At 54.6% G+C, this 18,659-nt stretch overlaps 1 protein-coding gene across 2 annotated transcripts in view; it reads right to left on the bottom strand.

The window, feature by feature from the left end:
* Positions 1–2,427: 2,427 nt before the first annotated feature.
* Positions 2,428–18,659, bottom strand: part of LETM1 (leucine zipper and EF-hand containing transmembrane protein 1) — a 41,343-nt gene continuing 25,111 nt past the window's right edge. Inside the window, exons 7-14 of one of the 2 annotated variants that reach the window (XM_003890900.4) lie at positions 14,395–14,514; positions 12,547–12,678; positions 11,890–12,033; positions 11,067–11,198; positions 7,865–7,999; positions 6,396–6,583; positions 5,352–5,490; positions 2,428–4,057 (exon numbers count right to left, since the gene is read on the bottom strand). In XM_003890900.4, coding sequence (XP_003890949.2) covers positions 3,908–4,057; positions 5,352–5,490; positions 6,396–6,583; positions 7,865–7,999; positions 11,067–11,198; positions 11,890–12,033; positions 12,547–12,678; positions 14,395–14,514 — 1,140 coding nt within the window. In that variant the 3' untranslated portion in view covers positions 2,428–3,907. The remainder of the gene's footprint in view (positions 4,058–5,351; positions 5,491–6,395; positions 6,584–7,864; positions 8,000–11,066; positions 11,199–11,889; positions 12,034–12,546; positions 12,679–14,394; positions 14,515–18,659) is intronic. The other variant, XM_009201765.3, reaches the window with a different exon arrangement.

Below are 18,659 nucleotides of genomic sequence, written 5' to 3'. Positions count from 1 at the left end.
CTCCTGGGGTCACCAAGGGCACCGGGTTTGTTCATAGCTCTTGGGGTTGCTGTCCCCATGAATGAGCACCTCCCACCCCAGCTGTGGGTCCATCATTTCCTCTGATCAATAAGGGCCTAAGAGTCAAGGGAGGCCCTGAGGGAGGACCCTCAGTGTGAACAAACCAGCAGCCAGGGCCACAGAGAAGCCCGTGAGGCACCCACAGGGCCTGGTCCCAGTGTGGGCAGAGCCACCTAAGGGATGGCTTCTGTCTACCGAGAAGGGTTGGAAGCCAAGACGCCACACTGCTACCCTGGCACTGGAACCATCCACGCACTCCTGCAGCCGGGCCACGCTGAGGCAGGTAGGCATCCAGAGGTCCGGACGGGGGGCTGCCCTCCATGCCCCCAGGCCATCACACGTCCCTCAGGGTGTCTGGGCCCTGCCTGTGGGCTAGACTGCAGGCTGAAGGCCCTGCCTCGTCCAGGACTCCTTAGGGCAGTACTTGGCGCCCTTTCCCCTCAGCTGCCTGAGGAGTCTTTCGGAAGAGCTGGCCCTCCTGGGTGACACCTCGGCCAGGGTCCCAGCCGCTAACCCCAATACTCCCAAGAAGACACTGAGGTCCCCAGAGCAGGGAGAGCATGACCAGGTGACAGGGCCACTGGCCTGGAGAACGTCCCACACTGTTCCATGAGCAGCTCACACTGTCACAGGACCTGGAAACGTGGGCCTCCTGACCCTGCAGACCATCCTGCAGAGCAGGAAGCGTGAAGCCAAAGGCTAAACCCATGGAGGGCGGCCCAGCACTCAAAACCCCAGGGATGGTGAGGCTCCTTCCGGAACTGGCCTCGCAGCCACGCGCACCCCAAGGCCCAGCCCCTGCAGCCACATGGACAGCACTGCCGGCTTCCACTAGCTCCTGTGTGCCCAACGGTTCAGAAATATTATTACTCTGCACTGTTACAGGAACAGATTTGATGTTTTAATAAAAATACGAGTTCTACAAAAGGTGCTTAACACGGCCCAGGACGGGCTCTCCGGTGGTCAGCCCTAGGACCCCTGAAGGACACACAAAGACAAAGCCGGCTCGCCAGCACGCTCCTGCCAGCACCGGGACCCACTGGGAGCCACTGCAGGTTGTCCTTCATTAAAAAAAAAAGTCTGGATTGTGACATTCCAAAAGGAGTCTGGAAGCTGTATGCCCAATTCCTGAATCCCTACGCTAGAACTGAGAGTTTAGGCTGGGCGCGGTGGCTCACGCCTGTAATCCCAGCACTTTGGGAGGCTGAGACACCTGAGGTCAGGAGTTCGAGACCAGCCTGACCAACATGATGAAACTCCGTCTCTTAATAAAAACACGCCCGTAATCCCAGTACTTTGGAGGCCAAAGGTGAGCGGATCATGAGGTCAGGAGATGGAGACCATCCTGGCTAACATGGTGAAACCCCGTCTCTACTAAAAATACAAAAAAATATTAGCCGGGTGTGCTGGTGGGCGCCTGTAGTCCCAGCTACTCGGGAGGCTGAGGCAGGAGAATGGCGTGAACCCGGGAGGCGGAGCTTGCAGTGAGCTGAGATCCTGCCACTGCACTCCAGTCTGGGAGATAGAGTGAGACCCTGTCTCAAAAAAAAAAAAAAAAAAAAAAAAAGCCAGGCATGGTGGCGGGTACCTGTAATCCCAGCTACTCAGGAGGCTGAGGCAGGAGAATTGCTTGAACCCAGGAGGTGGAGGTTGCAGTGAGCCAAGATCGCACCACTGCACTCCAGCCTGGGTGACAGAGCAAGACTACGTCTCAAAAAAAAAAAAAAAAAAAAAGAGTGAGTGTTTAGCTGGAGGAGGAGGAAATACTGAATTCCCAGGTCAGGAATTCCAGTTCCATTTTCACCAGGCACAGATATCCCAGCTCCTGAAAAAGGCCAAGACTGACGGTCTGGCACTGGGCAGGTTTAAGAAAGGACTGTTTTAAGAACCTTATTACACAAAGCTCTTATTTCTGGATCCACCACTGCTTACATTTGCACCCGGACAGCACTTTGAGGTGCAAGAAGAAAGGTCAGGACATAGAGAAAAATGCACACAGAACGATGAGAGAGGATGATGAGGGAGCAAGCCTGCATCAGAGCACGGCTGATGTCTCGGAAGCCACCAAAGGCACCCACCAGAGCCTTCCCCACCTGCCATGCCCCTGCAGCACCCGGAGGGCAAGCCGGCTTCCTGAGGCCATGCGGAGTCCAGGGCAGAGTGGACAGTGGGAGGGGCTGCCTGTGGCAGTGGCTGTTCACATCAACAGCACTCAGCCGAGGCAGTGAGGATGAGGACGAGAGCCGGGGCAGCTGACTGGGCCCAGGATACAGCTCACAGGAGGGGCGTCTGCACACACCTTGCAACTGCAAGGCTTCTTCTCAAAGGCAAGTACACTTGGACAAACCAACACGAGGCTACTTACACAGGGTGAGAGAGTTCATAAATATTAATTAAGGATCTAAAACAAACTTCTTTCTCAAATAATTGAAATCTGAAAGCTTTTGGAAGCCAACTGTCCCTGAACAAAGTTTTACAATCGAGAAGTATCTCCTGTTCCTATTTTGTCAAGTTTCTTTGATGGCCGAACAAAAAGAAGCTTCAAGTAATGGAGAAGGCATCATCTGAGTGCAGCTGCTTTCCTGGCTGCCTGTGCCGTTCCTGTCTTCCAAACCCTATGCTTGGAGGCCCCTGGAGGGACATTTTTGCCAGGAACCAACCTGACGTTAAAAAGATGAGTGTGACACAGCTGGCTGGGCAGGAGGGTGGAGGTGGCCACAGGAGTCTGCCCATGCCCTGGCCAGCCCGACCATGCTGCCGAGTGCTGAGAGGCCGTCCCACCCAGAGGGCACAGGGCAAACCCTAAGCACTGAGAGTTTTGCCCGTGAAGCCTCAGGGGATGCCCTGTGCCGCATCCTTGTGCCTCGTTGACCAGCCTGCTTGCTAAAGGAGCCCAGGGACCTGAGCCTGCAACACCGTGAGGGGTGAGAAGAGCATGCTGCTGTGGGTGCACCGGACTCAAACCTCACATCAGAAGTTACAAAGAACCCCAAATGCGCTTCAGAGTTCCGCCAACCCCTGAGCCAGGCTCATCCCTGACACAGCGAACCCACTGCAGCCCCCGTGGCGCACACCCCAAGCACCACTCAAGGGAGCCCCATGGCCAGGGCTGTGTCAGTCATGCCGCTTGGGGCAGAGACGGCTCTTGGGGCAGGCAGACCGGTGTGGGAAAATTCTACGCCAATCAACTGCTTAAAGAATTGGGGAAAATAGAAAGTCAAGAAAGGGCTCCGATACACAAGGGAAACCGCATGTGAGAACCGGCACTCCCAGCAGGGAGATGTCACTCTCCAGAGGCCATGGAGATGGCAGACACCTCTGTCTCCACAGTGACCCAGATCCAACTGAAAGTGTGCAGGAAGCCACGTCTATTGACGCTGAAATCCAGAAACCAAGGTCCACAGGTGAATGGAGGCATCTTCAGCCCTGAGGAGGCCAGGCTGTGTCTCCTGATGCCTCTGAGGGTGAGCACAGCAGCCAGCTCCCTGTGGGCAGAGTCCACGTGGTCCTTATTCCCCTCCCTGGGGACAGGGCAGCACAGTCAGACGCTGAGACGTGAGGCCACACGCAGGGGGGCACCTTCCTGCCTTGGCCTACCCCGACCGCCTCTGGAGTCAGGAGGCCGTGGCAGCCACACCACAGTGTGGCTCCAGACACGATTCTGTGGACGGATTCCAGGACTCCAGACAGATTAAATCTCCGTGGAATGATGAAAATTAAAATTTACTTGATTATGGAAGTCTCTGATTTATTCCAGCCAAAATATTAAATGAGCCACTAAGAATCACCACAAAGCAATCGCCAGGGTGGCGGCACAGCAGAAGGACAGGTGCCCAGGCCGGTGGCTCTAGCTCTTCACCTCTGCGACTTCCTTCTCTGCCTTCTCTTTGGCCTTCTCCTTCTCCTCCACCTTCTCCTCTTTTTCCAGTGTTGCTACAATCTCGGCCACCTGGCTGGTGGAGATGTGAACATCTTCTTTGTCCACCAGCTCAATCACCTACACACATGGGAAAGGGAGAGGCTCAAGTGGCTGCACCCTGCAGCACAGTGAGGCGGGGCGGGTGGCAGCAGCATGCATGCAACCGCTGCCTGTGGGCCCCGGGGTCCTCAGAGCACCAGTTCTCCCAAGGGGGGCCACAGGCCCTGGGGAAGGGGCTCAGAGAGTGGGAGGACAAAGGAGCCAGGGGGCTGCCTTGGCAGGTGGCAGATAGCACAATGGGGCTGCCAGGGTTCAGTTCCTGCTCTGGTCGGGAACCTGGGCCATGGCTTCTCAGGGCAGAGTATGGTGACATGTAGGGACTTTGTCCCCATTCTGCCACCCAGAGCAGCAGGGAAGGGAAGGGCAGCTGTGCAGTAGATATCGGATCCTTGCTTCCAAACTGAACTGCAAGGAACCAGCCAATGTTCCTGATAGACGTTTAGAAAATCACTAACCTGAACCAGCCAACGCTTGTGATAGATGTCTGGAAAATCACTAACCTGACACATGCACTGGGAGCCACGAGGCAGCTTCCCCTCAGAGATGTCAGTGATTGGGAAAATTGGCGTCCGCACTCAGGCTACAGCCCTGCCTTCCCTCCAGAGACTGGATCTTGGGCCAGGGTCTCCCGGGTTACCCTGGAACCTGAGTGGCTGCACTTGGGAGCTCAGCCCAGCAGTCACCTCTCAGCCTCGGTGGCCCCTGGCAGGTGTGAGCTGCCCCCCAGCTCCCGAATGCAGACGCCTCTCAGTCTCGGGGGTCCTCGGCTCCCCAATGCAGATGCCTCTCAGCCTCAGCTGTCCCCGACTTCCCTACGCAGACACCTCTCAGCCTCAGAGGTCCTTGGCTCCCCTATGCAGATGCCTCTCAGCCTCGTGGGACCCCAGCAGGTGTGAGCCGCCCCCCAGCTCCCTGTGCAGACGCCTCTCAGCCTTGAGGGACCCTGGCGGCTATGAGCCGCCACCCGGTTCCCTGTGCAGTTGCCTCTCAGCTTCAGGGGCCCCTGAGAGGTGTTTGCCGCCCCCCGGCCCCCACTGTGCCACCAGCTGGGGGTGGGGTCCAGGGAGGCGCGTTGTGGTCACTCGGCGCGTTTGTTGTCTCAACACTTGAGTTTGTAACTTCAGTAATTTCTCACTTCTGATGTTTCCAATGAGAGCAGTGGCTTAAAGGAGCAGTCGCAGCGACAGACCCAAACCCGACAGGAAGGGGTAGCTGCCCAGGAGGGTGCCGGGCATGCAATGAACAGTTCCCCTGCCCCGCCCCACCCCAGAGCAGATGGCAGCTGGCCCGCGCGGTCCGCAGTGAGGCCCACCTTGACAAGGTCGTCGATGTTGACCTTGCCGTCCTTGTTTTCATCCAGTGCTGCAGCCAGGCTGGTGAGCTTGCTTTCAGGAATGTGCTTGACTTGCTTCATGGCACTGATGAGCTCGGCGACACTGATGACGTTCTCCCTGTGGGAGCATAGCCTGCATGTGGCCACGGGCAGGTGTCCTGCTACACGGGGCCTCACTGCCCACACCTGTGGCTGCAAGTGCACTGACACAGGCAGCTCCACGTGAGCCAGGAAACCCCCAAGGTATGATCCCATCCTGAATACACTGCCAAGAGCTCCCAGAGCCAGCCTGGACACAAACACAGAAACACCACCGGGTCCAGGGTTTCCACGGGCATGTCTGCCCCTCAGTGGCCACCCCTCCGGGGCCATGGCAGCTGGGCAGTGGTCCTCAGGCCTGTGGCCACTTGGCAATACTTTCATGATCATGGAGGCTGTGGTGCTCTAGGCAGATGAGGGCCTCCAAGAGCAGGGACAAGAGCATGAGCAGGGTGCCACAGACAGCCTGCCTATAACGCTGTGGGGGTGGGGGTGGAGATTTGGAGCCTGCAGGGCACCAGCTGTTGCCCAACAGCTGTTTCATTCACCCAGAAGGGACTCACACAACGGCAGCTCCCTCAGCCACTGCTGCAGCAATCTGGGACATGTCGGGCAAAGAGAAGGCGGACTGCCGGAATTGGTGTCATTACTGAGTGTGGGTGGGGTCAGGAAGAGGGAGAGGCAAGAGAGAGCCTGGTAATTTGAGGAAACAGAAGCCAAGAGAGGCGGAGGCTGGAACAGGAGGGGAGAGGGCTGTGGGAAGAGGAAGAGGGGCCAGGAAGGGAGGAACTGCTCTCAGAGAGGCAGAGACTGAGATGCCAGTGGGTCCCTGGCTGGGACTGCTGGGTCAAAGGAGGAGAGGCAGCTAGGCAGAGGCCAAGATGTGCCCTTTGGAGCCAGAAGGGCCCAGCTTGGATCCAGCAAAGGGACCAGGCATCCTGCGTGAGTCTCCCATCCCTCTCCCACGCCCGCCACCTCACTCACCCCGTGGGCATGCCGCTGGCTGGGGCCAGCTTGCCAGCTTGCTGGTCCATCTCCAGCTGCGAGATCAAGCCGTCAATCTGCCCGATCATCTGCTGCACCCTTTTTGTCAGTCTCTTGCTGGCTTTAGATTCTTCCACGTATTTTTCTTCACCAGTCTTTGAAAGCTCCTTCTTGATCTCCTGCAAGTCCTAATAAAATTATTTTAGTTGTAAAAAGTTTGTCTTAAAAGAAAAAGGGGGCCAGGTGCAGTGGCTCACGCCTGTAATCCCAGCACTTTGGGAGGCCAAGGTGGGCAGATCACCTGAGGTCAGGAGTTCGAGACCAGCCTGGCCAATGTGGTGAAACCCCGTCTCTACTAAAAATACAAAAATTAGCTGGGCATGGTGGCAGGCGCCTGTAATCCCACTTACTCGGGAGGCTGAGGCAGGAGAATCGCTTGAAGCCAGGAGGCAGAGGCTGCAGTGAGCTAAGACCATGCCAACGCACTCCGGCTAAGGCAACAGAGAGGCTGAGACTCTGTCTCAAAAAGAAAAGAAGAAAAAGAAAAAGGAATCTGGTTGGGCACAGTGGCTCACGGCCTGTAATCCCAGCACTTTGGGAGGTGAAGACGGGGAGGATCACTTAAGGACAGGAGTTCGAAACCAGCCCAGGCAACACAGCGAGACCTTATCTCTACTAAAATTCAAACAAAAAATAAGCCAGGTGTGGTGGTACACACCTGTAGTCCCAACCACCAGGAATTATGAGACAGGAGGATCACTTGAGCCCAGGAGGTGTTGGCAGTGCAGTGAGCCAGATCACATACTGCACTCCAACAGGTGACAGTGAGACCCTATCTCAAAAAGCTAATAAATTAACTTGTAAAGGTAATTAAATCCATTAATTCAAACCAGAGAAAGTTACAAACTGTATTTCTATCATACAAATTTCTTATTTTTGGGCCGGGCGCGGTGGCTCAAGCCTGTAATCGGCACTTTGGGAGGCTGAGGCAGAGGCGGATCAAGTCAGGAGATTGCCGAGACCATCCTGGCTAACACGGTGAGCCGTCTCTACTAAAAATACAAAAACTGGCCCGAGGAAGGCGCTTGGTGGGGCGGGCTAGTCTCATCTACTCGGGAGGCTGAGGCACAAGACTGCTTGAACCCAGGAGGTGGAGGCTGCAGTGAGCTGAAATTGTGCCACTGCACTCCAGCCTGAGCAACAGAGCAAGACCTTCTCTCAAAAAAAAAAAGGTGCACATGCATCTGTGGCCAGAATGGCACACAGCCACATTCTAGAAGATTGGTCCAGCCAGAATGGCTATGGAAAAGTTACTATATAAGGTTTATTTATAATTTGCTTTCCTCTCCAAATACTCTCTGGCCAGCTTATCGAGTATCTGACGGAAGTATTATGTAATACTTTTGGGGCCAGTACAGCGATTTTACTCTTCTTGCAGTCTCAGAGTCCAGGGAGCAAATCCCACCCACCTCGCTGTAGTCCTGCATGTCCTCCTTCAGCAGCTCCAGCTCCTCCTTCTCCTTGGTGAGTGACTTCTTCTGTTCCTGCAGCTTAGAGCAGGCATCGCTGAGGATGTCAATTTCCTCCTTAGTGATCTGTTCCTCCTGAGATAAAAATGGTCAAATAATAAAGCCTGAGCCAAGGGAAAGAACTAGCCTGTTCCCAAGTGACCGGCTGCTCTGTTCATATTATATGGACAGCCCAGGGCAAGAGTCTCACTGGACACTCATTGGTAACAAGAGACCAGCAGGGTTCAGGTCCAGTGCTATGCTGGCTGCATGCATGCAGTCACTGTCTGCCCTCATATGCTGAACCGCATTTGTTTAAAGCGTGTCATCTATGAATTGACACATGTACTGTGAAACCTTCACTACAGTCAAAGAGTCACCTCCAAATGCATCTTCATGTCCCCACTGGGACCCGCCGCCCACCCCCGGCAACCTCAGGTCCACCTCCTGCCATGGCAGACTTGGGTGCGTTTTCTAGCATCTGAAATAGACGGATCAGCCAGTGCACGCTCTTTTTTGGTCTGGCTTCTCTCCCTCACTTATTCTGAGATGTGCTCCTGTGGTCGTGTGTTTCTTGTTGTTTTTTGAGACAGGGTCTCTGTTGCCCAGGCTGGAGTGCAGTGGTGCAATCATGGCTTGCTGCAGCCTTGATCGCCCAAGCTCAAGCAGTCTCCTGCCTCAGCCACCCCAGGAGCTGGGACTATGGGCACACATTGACATGTCTGGCCAACTTTTAATGTTTTGTAAAGACGGGGTCTCACTATGTTGCCCAGGCTGGTCTCAAACTCCTGGGCTCAGATGATCCTCCCACCTCGGCCCCCCACAGTGCTGGTATCACAGGTGTGGGCCCCGCACCCAGCCCCTCTGTTGGGTTTTTCTTTCCCTCAGCAACACTTTACAGCAAGCACTTCGTGGACAGCATTTGCGTATCTTTTTCCAAATTTATCCCTAAGTAGTTCATTTCGGGGGGTGCCATACCGTTCAAACCTTCTCTGACTACTCATTACCATAGTGAAGCACAATTGATGTTCACACCATTTGTAAATAAAGAGTTTTCCTTTTTCCTTTCTGATCTATATGGTTTTGTTTTCTGTATCCAACTGCCCTGACTGAAACCCCCAGGCTGATGCTGAGCTCAGACACCAGCTGATGCTGAGCTGAGGACAGACACCCTCATCGGCGTCTCACCACTGAGGGTGGGTGATGGCAGCTAGAGGTGTTTCAGCGGATGCTTTTGACTGGGCTGAGAAAGCTGCCCACATGTGCAGGACATCTGCGTATCAGGAACGGATACTGGGTTCTGCCATATGCTCTTTCTGCAGCTACCGAGATAAAACATTCCCGACTTTTCTAATTTAGTCGGTTGTTTTTTTTTTTTTTGAGACGGAGTCTCGCTCTGTTGCCCAGGCTGGAGTGCAGTGGTGTGATCTCGGCTCACTGCAAGCTCCGCCTCCCGGGTTCACGCCATTCTCCAGCCTCCCAAGTAGCTGGGACTACAGGCGCCCACCACCGCACCCAGCTAATTTTTTATATTTTTAGTAGAGATAGGGTTTCACCGTGTTAGCCAGGATGGTCTCGATCTCCTGACCTCATGATCCACCTGCCTCGGCCTCCCAAAGTGCTGGGATTACAGGCGTGAGCCATCGCGCCTGGCCAATTTAGTCTGTTAATGTGGAAATTACATTTAAAAAAATTTTGGCCAGACACAGTCTCTGAAGCCTGTAAACTCAGCACTTAGGGAGGCCGAGGTGGGAGGATCACCTGAGGCCAGGAGTTCGAGACCAGCCAGGCCAACATGGTGAAACCCTATCTCTACTAAAAATACAAAAATTAGCCAGGTGTGGTGGTGGGCACCTATAATCCCAGCTATTCAGGAGGCTGAGGTAGGAGAATCACTTGAGCCTGGGAGGTCAAGGCTTCAGTGAGCCGAGGTCACGTCTCTGCACTCCAGACTGGGCAAGAGAGTGAGATCCCATTTCAAAAAAAAAAAAAAAAATTCAAGCCAATTTGTATTTTTTGGACAAATCCCATGTAATCATGATTCTTTTTACATAATAGTTCTATTTGATTTGCTAAAAAGTTTAATTTTTTTTTTTTTTTTGAGACAGAGTCTCATTCTGTTGCTCAGGCTGGAGTGCAGTGGCGCAATCTCTGCTCACTGCAAGTTCCACCTCCCAGGTTCACGCCATTTTCCTGCCTCAGCCTCCTGAGTAGCTGGGACTACAGGCGCATGCCACCATGTCTGGCTGATTTTTTGTATTTTTAGTAGAGACAGGGTTTCACCATGTTAGCCAGGATGGTCTCAATCTCCTGACCCCGTGATCCGCCCACCTCGGCCTCTCAAAGTGTTGGGATTACAGGTGTGAGTCACTGCACCTGGCCCCAAAATTTTTTTTATGGCTGGGCACAGTGGCTCACCCCTGTAATCTTAGCATTTTGGGAGGCTGCGGCGGGAAGATCACTTGAGGTCAGGTGTTTGAGACCAGCCTGGCCAACATGGTGAAATCCCGTCTCTCCTAAAAATACAAACATTAGCCAGGTCTGGTGGTGTACGGCTGTACTCCCAGTTACTTGGAAGGCTGAGGCAGAAGAGTTGCTTGAACCTGGGAGGCAGAGGCTGCAGTGAGCCGAGATGGCGTCACTGCCCTCCAGCCTGCGAGTTTAAGATGGAAGGCACCAGGAGGCATCCCATGTAGGCAGCACAGGTGCCTGGAGGCTGCACCTCACAGGCTGGCATAGGGAGTCTGAAGATGCCGCAAGCCCAGATCACCCCACAGGAGGTGACAGCAGGTTGGGCCTGTGGAGGAGGCTTCACCTTGAGGGGCCACATTGCCCTCCATTGTCTGGGCAAGCTGACAAAGGGCCCTGAAACCTGCCGACTGGCATCTCTATCTGCCACACTGTGGGCCAGGGTGCCAAGTTCCTGGCAGCCTCAGCTGTCGTGCACCCAGGCACAGTGGAGAGCCCAGCCGGACTCACTCTCTTCCCAACCACCAAGCCTCCCAGGGGCCCACTGGCCTCATCCTCAACCCCCTGCACCATCTCCTCTCACTGAGGGCTATAGGTGCCCCAGCTAACCTGTCCCCATCCCCGCCCCACAACTGTCCACAAAGCCAGGCCACACCCTCCTCAGCCTCCAGTGCCCCAGAACCTGCCTCATTACCTTCAAGCCCCCCAGCACCGGGGCAGTGTCCTTCAGGGTCTCTGACCGCAGGACTGTGTCAGACACTTCTGGCTGCAGCTCAGCCCCTAGCCTTTGGGGAACGGCTACCACACGTTCGGGCTCAACATCCTTCTGAAAGGCAAGGCGACACCGGCCCGGCGCCCGCCGTCACACAGAAGCAGACTTCTCAGTCCCTGATGCTCAGAATGGATGGCAGAGGCCACATTGGGAGCAGGCCTGCCGGTGACAGCGGGCAGCACACCTGCCACAGGAGGTCCCTAGGGAGGCTCCATGCAACTGCCAGGTCACCTGGGGCCCTCTCTGGAACAGGCTAGAGCACCTCACCCATCTCTGGTCTCCCCATGACTCCACCAAGCTGTCCTGTCACTTGCAGAGAAGGAGGCTGAGCCTGTGGGTGGGCACCATGCATGTGACCCAAGAGGACCACAGGGCCCGCGTTGAAGAGGAGCCCAGAGCCTGGGGGAGTCTGAGGCTCCTCTGCCAGCGCCCCTCACAGCAAGTCCCTGAGGAGAGAGTGGGCACTGCTGTGTGCTAAGCTTGCCCCTCTGAGACGGCTAAGGTACATCTCCCATGAGCACCACCGTGGCCATCAGGGAGTCCCAAAGTCAGAGTTGCAGCCACCACACCCGGGCACCCTGTCTCCCTGACCACTCCAGGGGGAAATAAAAATGCAGGACAGAGCTATAGGGCCACGCACGTGGGGGGCCAAGCACGCGGGAGGCCAAGACTGTGGGCTTGTGGGGTTTCTAGGGAGGCTGGGTCAGGACAGCCTCATGCCCCATGGAGCAGGGCCACCGCTTACCGCCGCCTCCGAGAGCTTCTGCAGCTCCTTCTCGCGGTGCTCCTGCTGGATGGCCGCCTCCTCTTGCAGCGTGGCCTCCAGCTTGGCCTTGTTGTCCACCTGCTCGCCCTCCACCTCGGCTGCTTTCACCTGCGCTTCCTTTGCCTTCAGAAGAGGGTACACCTGTGAGTGAGCCCCAGAAACTGCCAGAGGCCCCTGCTGCCCCTAACCTCTGTCCTCTGCCCCTGTCACCAGCTGGGCTTCACACACAGGACAGAAGGCACTGCCGAGGTGCCGCCTGCAATTGCTGGGAGTCCTCTGGGCCACCTTTGTGCTCGCCCGGTGACTCCTGATGTGCAGGGAAGGAGCACAGGCGCTGCTGACACAGTTCCAAGGGCCGTAGCACAGATCCACAGCAGCCAACATGTGGCCAGGTCAGGACCACACGGGGGATGGCAGGCTAGGGGCCGGTGAAGAGGGATGGAAGGAAGGGGACAGGTGGCTGGGTGGGGGCAATAGCAAGGGGGTAGAGGGGAGGTTGTGTGGGTAGGGGGCTCCTTGCCCATGGTTGAGGAATGAGCGCTCTTGCACGCCTCCTCCGACCACAGAAAAGCCACCCCAGAAGAGCAGGGCCAGCTATGAAGAGATGAGGTAAAAGGGGTCTCCGACAGCACGTACCACAATCTCTGGGAGGGTCTGCAGTGTGGACTTGAGCTGGTCGGCTGGAGAGAGGGTGTCCGGGAGGTACATGGCCCGGGACAGGATGAGCAGTGATGTGGGGATTTCCTGATGCAGGTGCAGGTCCAGCCACTGCAACCAAAGCCACATTCAGCAGATGGGCAGCCCCTCAACCCTACCGCCAACACAGCAGGTCAACCGATCTCATCACCAGAAGAGCCCTCAGAGAAGATGGTGTCTCAAGTTCTAAAAGGTCTATTTGTTGCTCTGCTGTGTGACCCGATGACGGCCTTAGTAAACAAAACACCAGAGAGGCTCAGGGGTCAACAGCCCCCACAGCGAGGACCCCAAGGGCCTCAGAACAGGGCACCAACTCTCCACTTAAAAACACCCCAGGGGCTGGGCACCTATAATCCCAGCACTTTGGGAGGCCCAGGTGGGCGGATCACCTGAGGTCAGAAGTTAGAGACCAGCCTGGCCAACATGGCGAAACCCCATCTCTACTAAAAATACAAAAATTAGCCAGGCATTGTGGGGCGCGCTTGTAGTCCCAGCTACTTGGGTGGCTGAGGCACAAAAATTGCTTGAACCAGGGAGGCAGAGATTTTATCGAGCTGAAATCGCGCCACTGCACTCCAGCCTGTGTGACAGAGCAAGACTCTGTCTCAAACAAAGAAAACCAGCCCAGGTCAACATATAATGGGCCCGCAGAGGCAGTGCCACTGAGGCCGGTCAGCACTCAGGCCCCCGCAGGCTCTGCACAGACCAGGTTCTGGGACTGGCTGCTTGAGTGACACCAAGACAATCCTCCAAATGGGCAAGAAAGACTGTGACAATGTTTGGAGACAAACCGAACATGGGGCAAAACATGAGAACAAACCCTAAGAGAAGAAAGGCAACGCTGAGAGGTGGGTAGAGAAGGAAAGTGTAAACACATGACACTCGGGCCCCCAATGCACCACACTCCCCTGGGGGCTGGGGGCTTGGGAAGGGACGGCATCTGCCCCCCTGCTCAGATGCCCCTGTGTGTGTGGCCCATGTCCCCACGGAGCTCCAGAGGGCTGGGCGGAGTGCTAGGGAGGTTAGCACCCATGCCAGACACAGAGAAGGCTCTGCTGGGGAATCGATGGAAGACGCAGCTGTGGAAGGCAGGGGGTGCCACAGGATCACACCATAAATACTGTCTGTGTCGAGAGGGGAAGTGTGTTCACACACTTTCATCTACTCTTGCAGGTTGTGTGAAAAACCCGGCAGGAGGATGACGACCAACAAGGGCATGCCAGTGCCAGGGCACTGGGAGGAAACTGGCTGGAGCCCTGCACCCCTTAACCTTTCCATGTAAGAGTGAGTGGCCGGGGCCACCACTGCCCAACCTACAAGCCACTTGATCTGACGGCATTGGGAACAGGCACCTGCTCAGGGCACGGCCAAGAGAGGGGGCAGCTCCAGACGTCAGACCACGCCATGCCACCCAAACCTTCCATGGCCCCAGTTCAGAAAGAATCAAAATGTGAACATGTCTGACACCTCAGAGGTGAACTCTAGTCCTCATCTGACTACAGATAATCAAAATAGTAAGTTACTAAGGTCTTTAAAATCAACTAAAAGCAAACAAGAAAAAATCAAAGCAATATTCAAAAGGCAATGAAAAGCGAGAATGCAGGGGTGTGAATGTGATAAGACCAGAAGGGTGAGAAACAGCTCAAACATCCTAGCCGTCCCCAGAGAGGTCAGAGTGTCGCCTCGCCAGGCCCGCCCAGAGTTTGAGAAAAGCCTCCAAGTGGCCTTTCAAGGCTGACGTTTCCCTTGAGCTGATGCTGGCCTGGCATAAGGCAAGTATTCACGCACCTGCTTCAGCTGGCCCCTCAAGCGGTCTTCCGTGACGCCCAGGGCCCGCATGCCTCGTGCCCGACATGCCGCCTGCAGCTCCTTGACGTTCAGGCTGTCCACCCCTTCCTCAGCAATCAGCTAGAAAACAAAGCAGTGAATTATCATCCAGGACAGCTGCTGGTGGGTCACCTCCAGAGTAAGTGGCTAACAGGTTTTGCCAAGCAAGAATCAAACCACTGCCACCAAAGTCCAGTTCTAGGTTTGAAGTGGCTGGAACCCAGTGATGGAGGGTCAGGATCTTGGGAAGTGCAGAACGGCCACGACCAATCCCCTGAGACAAAGAAGTCCACCTCCATCCCTCTGTCCTGATGGCAGAACCAGCCCCACCCTGGCTACTCCTGTCACCTAATGTTTCTCCTGATCCCCACAGTCCACCATCTGCCAAAGTGTGCCCAGGATGGAAAAGAAAGAGGGACAGAAGGAGAGGGAACCAGATACTCTGAAGATACATCCTGACCCCATACCCAAAGGGCCCCTCTCTTCTGCTCAGCCCAAGGTCACTGTGACCCCAACTGGAAAAGCAAACAGGAGTCCCAGAGATAGAAGACACCAAGGCATACAGGGAGCAACAGGTGAAGAGAGACACAGAGAAGTAATGACAGCCACCACTAGGTAGATGCTGGCAACAGGGCTCCCACGCCAGGACTCTGCAGCAGGGCCCACCATTTTAGAGTTCACTCCACCTCACAACCACCCTGTGGGGTAGGCAGTACCACCACCTCCACTTCTAAAACCAAACTTGACATAACTGTGGACACACATCCAGTTTTAACAAGTAACAGAGCTCCCGTGCATAAGATGCCTCCCCTAGTGTAATGTCTCACCAGCAGCACTGCAATGAGCACATGCCACCCACCCAGTCAAGACAGAGGCCACCTTCCCCAGCTCCCGGTGCTGTCCGTTCAGATATGCTTGTCTCCACGTCTGCAGCTGTCACCTGGAGTGCTCTCTGAACAGGATCATGCAGGACGTCACCTCTGGGGTTCCCTGAGGACCCACTGGGGGTGCTGTGGGTGTGCCGGGTTAGGCCTCTCACTGCCACGCAGCATTCCACGGCATGCGTGCCCTCCTTAGCCAAACCCTTCGCCCACCGAGCTGGGCTCCTCTGGTTGATCAGCAATGAAGCTCTTTCTGTCTGCTTTCTCCTCCCTGTCCTCCTGTGGGCTGGCTGACCTCTGTTAGATTTCGCTCTGGGGGTCTGAGTCTCTGTGCAGCATTTTTAGTGCTGCTCTGCAGATCGCGACACACAATCCACGGGCGCAGCTCACTGCAGTGCGGTGGGGTCAGCACTCCCCCACGAAGGCAAGCACTGAAGCCTCCCCTCCGTCTGTTCTCAGCTGTCGCCTCCACCGTATCGTCACCTCCACCCCACCACGGAGCACGTCCCTCAGCCTCGCTTGCTACAGAAGGTGCAGGGAGAGCGCAGCCTGCTGTGCCGACCCTCACTCTGGTTGCTAGGAACTCTTCCTGCTGCCATGAGGTACTTTCTCTTACTGGTTCCTCTCTGGTCGAGGAACTTCCCTCAGCCCTTCCTTTAGGGGAGGTCTGCTGGTGACAGTCGCAGCTTCCTTCCCTCTGATACTGCCTTGGCTCCCTGTCATCGCTATATTTTTGCTGGTGATAGATCCTGGGTTGACAGTTCTTTTAACAATTGAAAAATAATGCTCCACGTCCTGTGGTCTCCACAGTTCCTGGAGAAATCCATTGTCATTCAACTTTTCCCCAATAGTAAAGATGTCGTTCTTGGCCAGGCACAGTGGCTCACGCCTGTAATCCCAACATTTTGGGAGGCCGAGGTGGGAGAATCACTTGAGCCCAGGAGTTTCAGACCAGCTTGGGCGGCATAATAGTAAGACCTCATCTCTACAAGAAAAATAAACAAAACTAGCCAGTGTGGTGGCGCACACCTGTGGTCCTAGCTACTCGGGGGGCTGAGGTGGGAGGATGGCTTGGTTCTGGGAGGTCAAGGCTACAGTGAGTTGAGATTGTGCCACTGGACTGCACTCTAGCCAGGGCAACAGAACAAGACACCATCTCCCCCAAAACCCAAAAAAAGACCTGGCATTCATAAATGAAACAACCACCACACACACATACACACACGTGTGCGTGCACACACATACACAGACACACACACACACGATGCCTTTCTCTCTTTGCCTTAAAACTATTGTCTTCAGGTTCATTAGTTTGACTCTGATGTGACTTGGTGTGAATTTTTTTGGATTTATCTTATTTAGGGTTCACTCAGCTTCTGACATTTGCAGATTTACATCTTTAACTGAGCCTGGGAAGTTTTCAGTCAGCCATTATTTCTTGAGGTACTCTTTCAGCCCTGCTCTATCCTTTCTCCCCCGAACACCAGATAACACTTGCTACAGCACAGGCTGTGGGGCTCTGTTCAACGTTTTCTACTATTTTCTCTCTGTTGTTCAAATGGGTAATTTCTATCATTTTATCTTAAAGTTTACTCGTTCTGTATTTTATCTTCTCCATTCTGCTGTTGACCCCACCCAGGTTTTGACTTTGGATACTGTATTTTTCATTTGGTTCTTCTTTTTTATTTTTATTTTTTTAAGAGACAGAGTCTCCCTCTGTTGCCCAGGCTGGAGTGCAGTGACACAATCATGACTCACTGCAAGCTCAATCTCCCAAGCTCAAGCAATCCTCCCGCCTCAGCCTCCTGAGTAGCTGGAGCTACAGGCGCAAGTCATCACGCCCAGCTAATTTAAAAATTTTTCTTTGTAGAGGTGGGGGGTCTCACTATGTTGCCCAGGCAGGTCTCAAACTACCAGGCTCAAGGAATCCTCCCACCTTGGCCTTCCAGAGTGCTGGGATTACAGATGTGAGCCACTGCACCTGGCCTTAGTATCTTCTCTGAATATCTTTTAATATTAATATTTAATAATATATTTTCTTCTCTTTCTTTGCCAAGATCTATTTTTCAAGTGTTTTACTCTGTTGTGGCTTTTGTAGCTTTGCATTGGTGGCTGTTTGAGGCCCAGGTGCAGGGTCTCTGTCATCTCAGGGTTGGTACCAGGTGTTGCCTTTTCTCATTCACTGATACCTTCCTGCTTCTTGAATCTAGATCTGACTTCCAGTTTGTTGCAGCTGACCTCCTCTGGTGCATGGTGGCATGGGCGGTGGGTATTCTAATTTGCACAGAGTTTGCAATTGATGATCTGGCATCTACTAATCCCAGGGCCAAGCTAACAAGGCCAAAGCTGTTTCCACCTCCCTGTGTTCCAGCTTTCAAGCACCAACCACAAACCCCAACGTCTGTGTTTCCCTTCCTGCCCAGTCAGACATGTCTCCACCTGCTGCACACAAGGAAGGCAGGCATCGTCCCCCCGAGCTTACTGCTCCCCATGCGTGTGGAGGCTTTGTGGGGCCAAGTGACAGGGAAGCTGTGGGTAACACATTTCTCTCAATGGCACTGACCTCTCCATGTTGTCACTCATTCACATCCATAAGCTAAATCCTAGGCATATTTCACAAGTGGTGGGAGCGCTGCCTCGGAAGAAGTGCAGGCTCCCCACCCAGCCTCCACAGACATCGGCGGGAGCGGTGCTGCTTGCTACCGCTGGGAGCGGGTGCGTGGGAGTTCCAGCTCTCACAGGTGCCTCTCCCAGCAGGAGGGCAGAAGCATCTCAGTACTGTCTCCCACCTGGCTCCCACGGGCACAATGGCAGACATGGCCTTGTTCCTGCTGGGCAGTGGTCAAAGTCCCAACTACCCGCTGGGTCCCCCAGGCCACCCCAGCGGTGGGGAAGTGTGGCGGACACACTGTCAGATGAGAGGAAAGCTCAAGCCCCCGACGTGGTCTCCACTGACACTACAGGGGCTGGCCCCGCTCAGCCTTCTCTGACACCATCCCCGCCGGGGCTAGGGTGCCTGCCGTGTCCCAGCAAGGGCAGGATACAGGCTTCCCACATGGCCTTGCCTTGATTCGTAGGAATGACTGGCCCTCAACCTGCTCACCAGAGATGCAGGCATTCCCTTCCTGGAAGAGGCCAACACTGCCCTGAACCTCTTTATCTTCCATAGACAACGCCTGCATCCAGGAAAAACGAAACACTGCAAACAAAATCAAAAGGGAAAGCAAAAGAAAAAGGCCTACAGATCACCCAGTTATTAGAGTAATCAATGTGAACTAGAGTTAGGGCGTTCAAGAAGACAAATGAAAAAACGAACAGTTTTACCTGAGAACTGAAATCTTAAAT

Source organism: Papio anubis, chromosome 3 (assembly GCF_008728515.1).
Source record: "Papio anubis isolate 15944 chromosome 3, Panubis1.0, whole genome shotgun sequence".
In the NCBI taxonomy this organism is placed as follows: Eukaryota; Metazoa; Chordata; class Mammalia; order Primates; family Cercopithecidae; genus Papio; species Papio anubis.
Note: the sequence above shows the minus strand (reverse complement) of the source record. Positions and strands in the feature narration are given on the sequence as shown.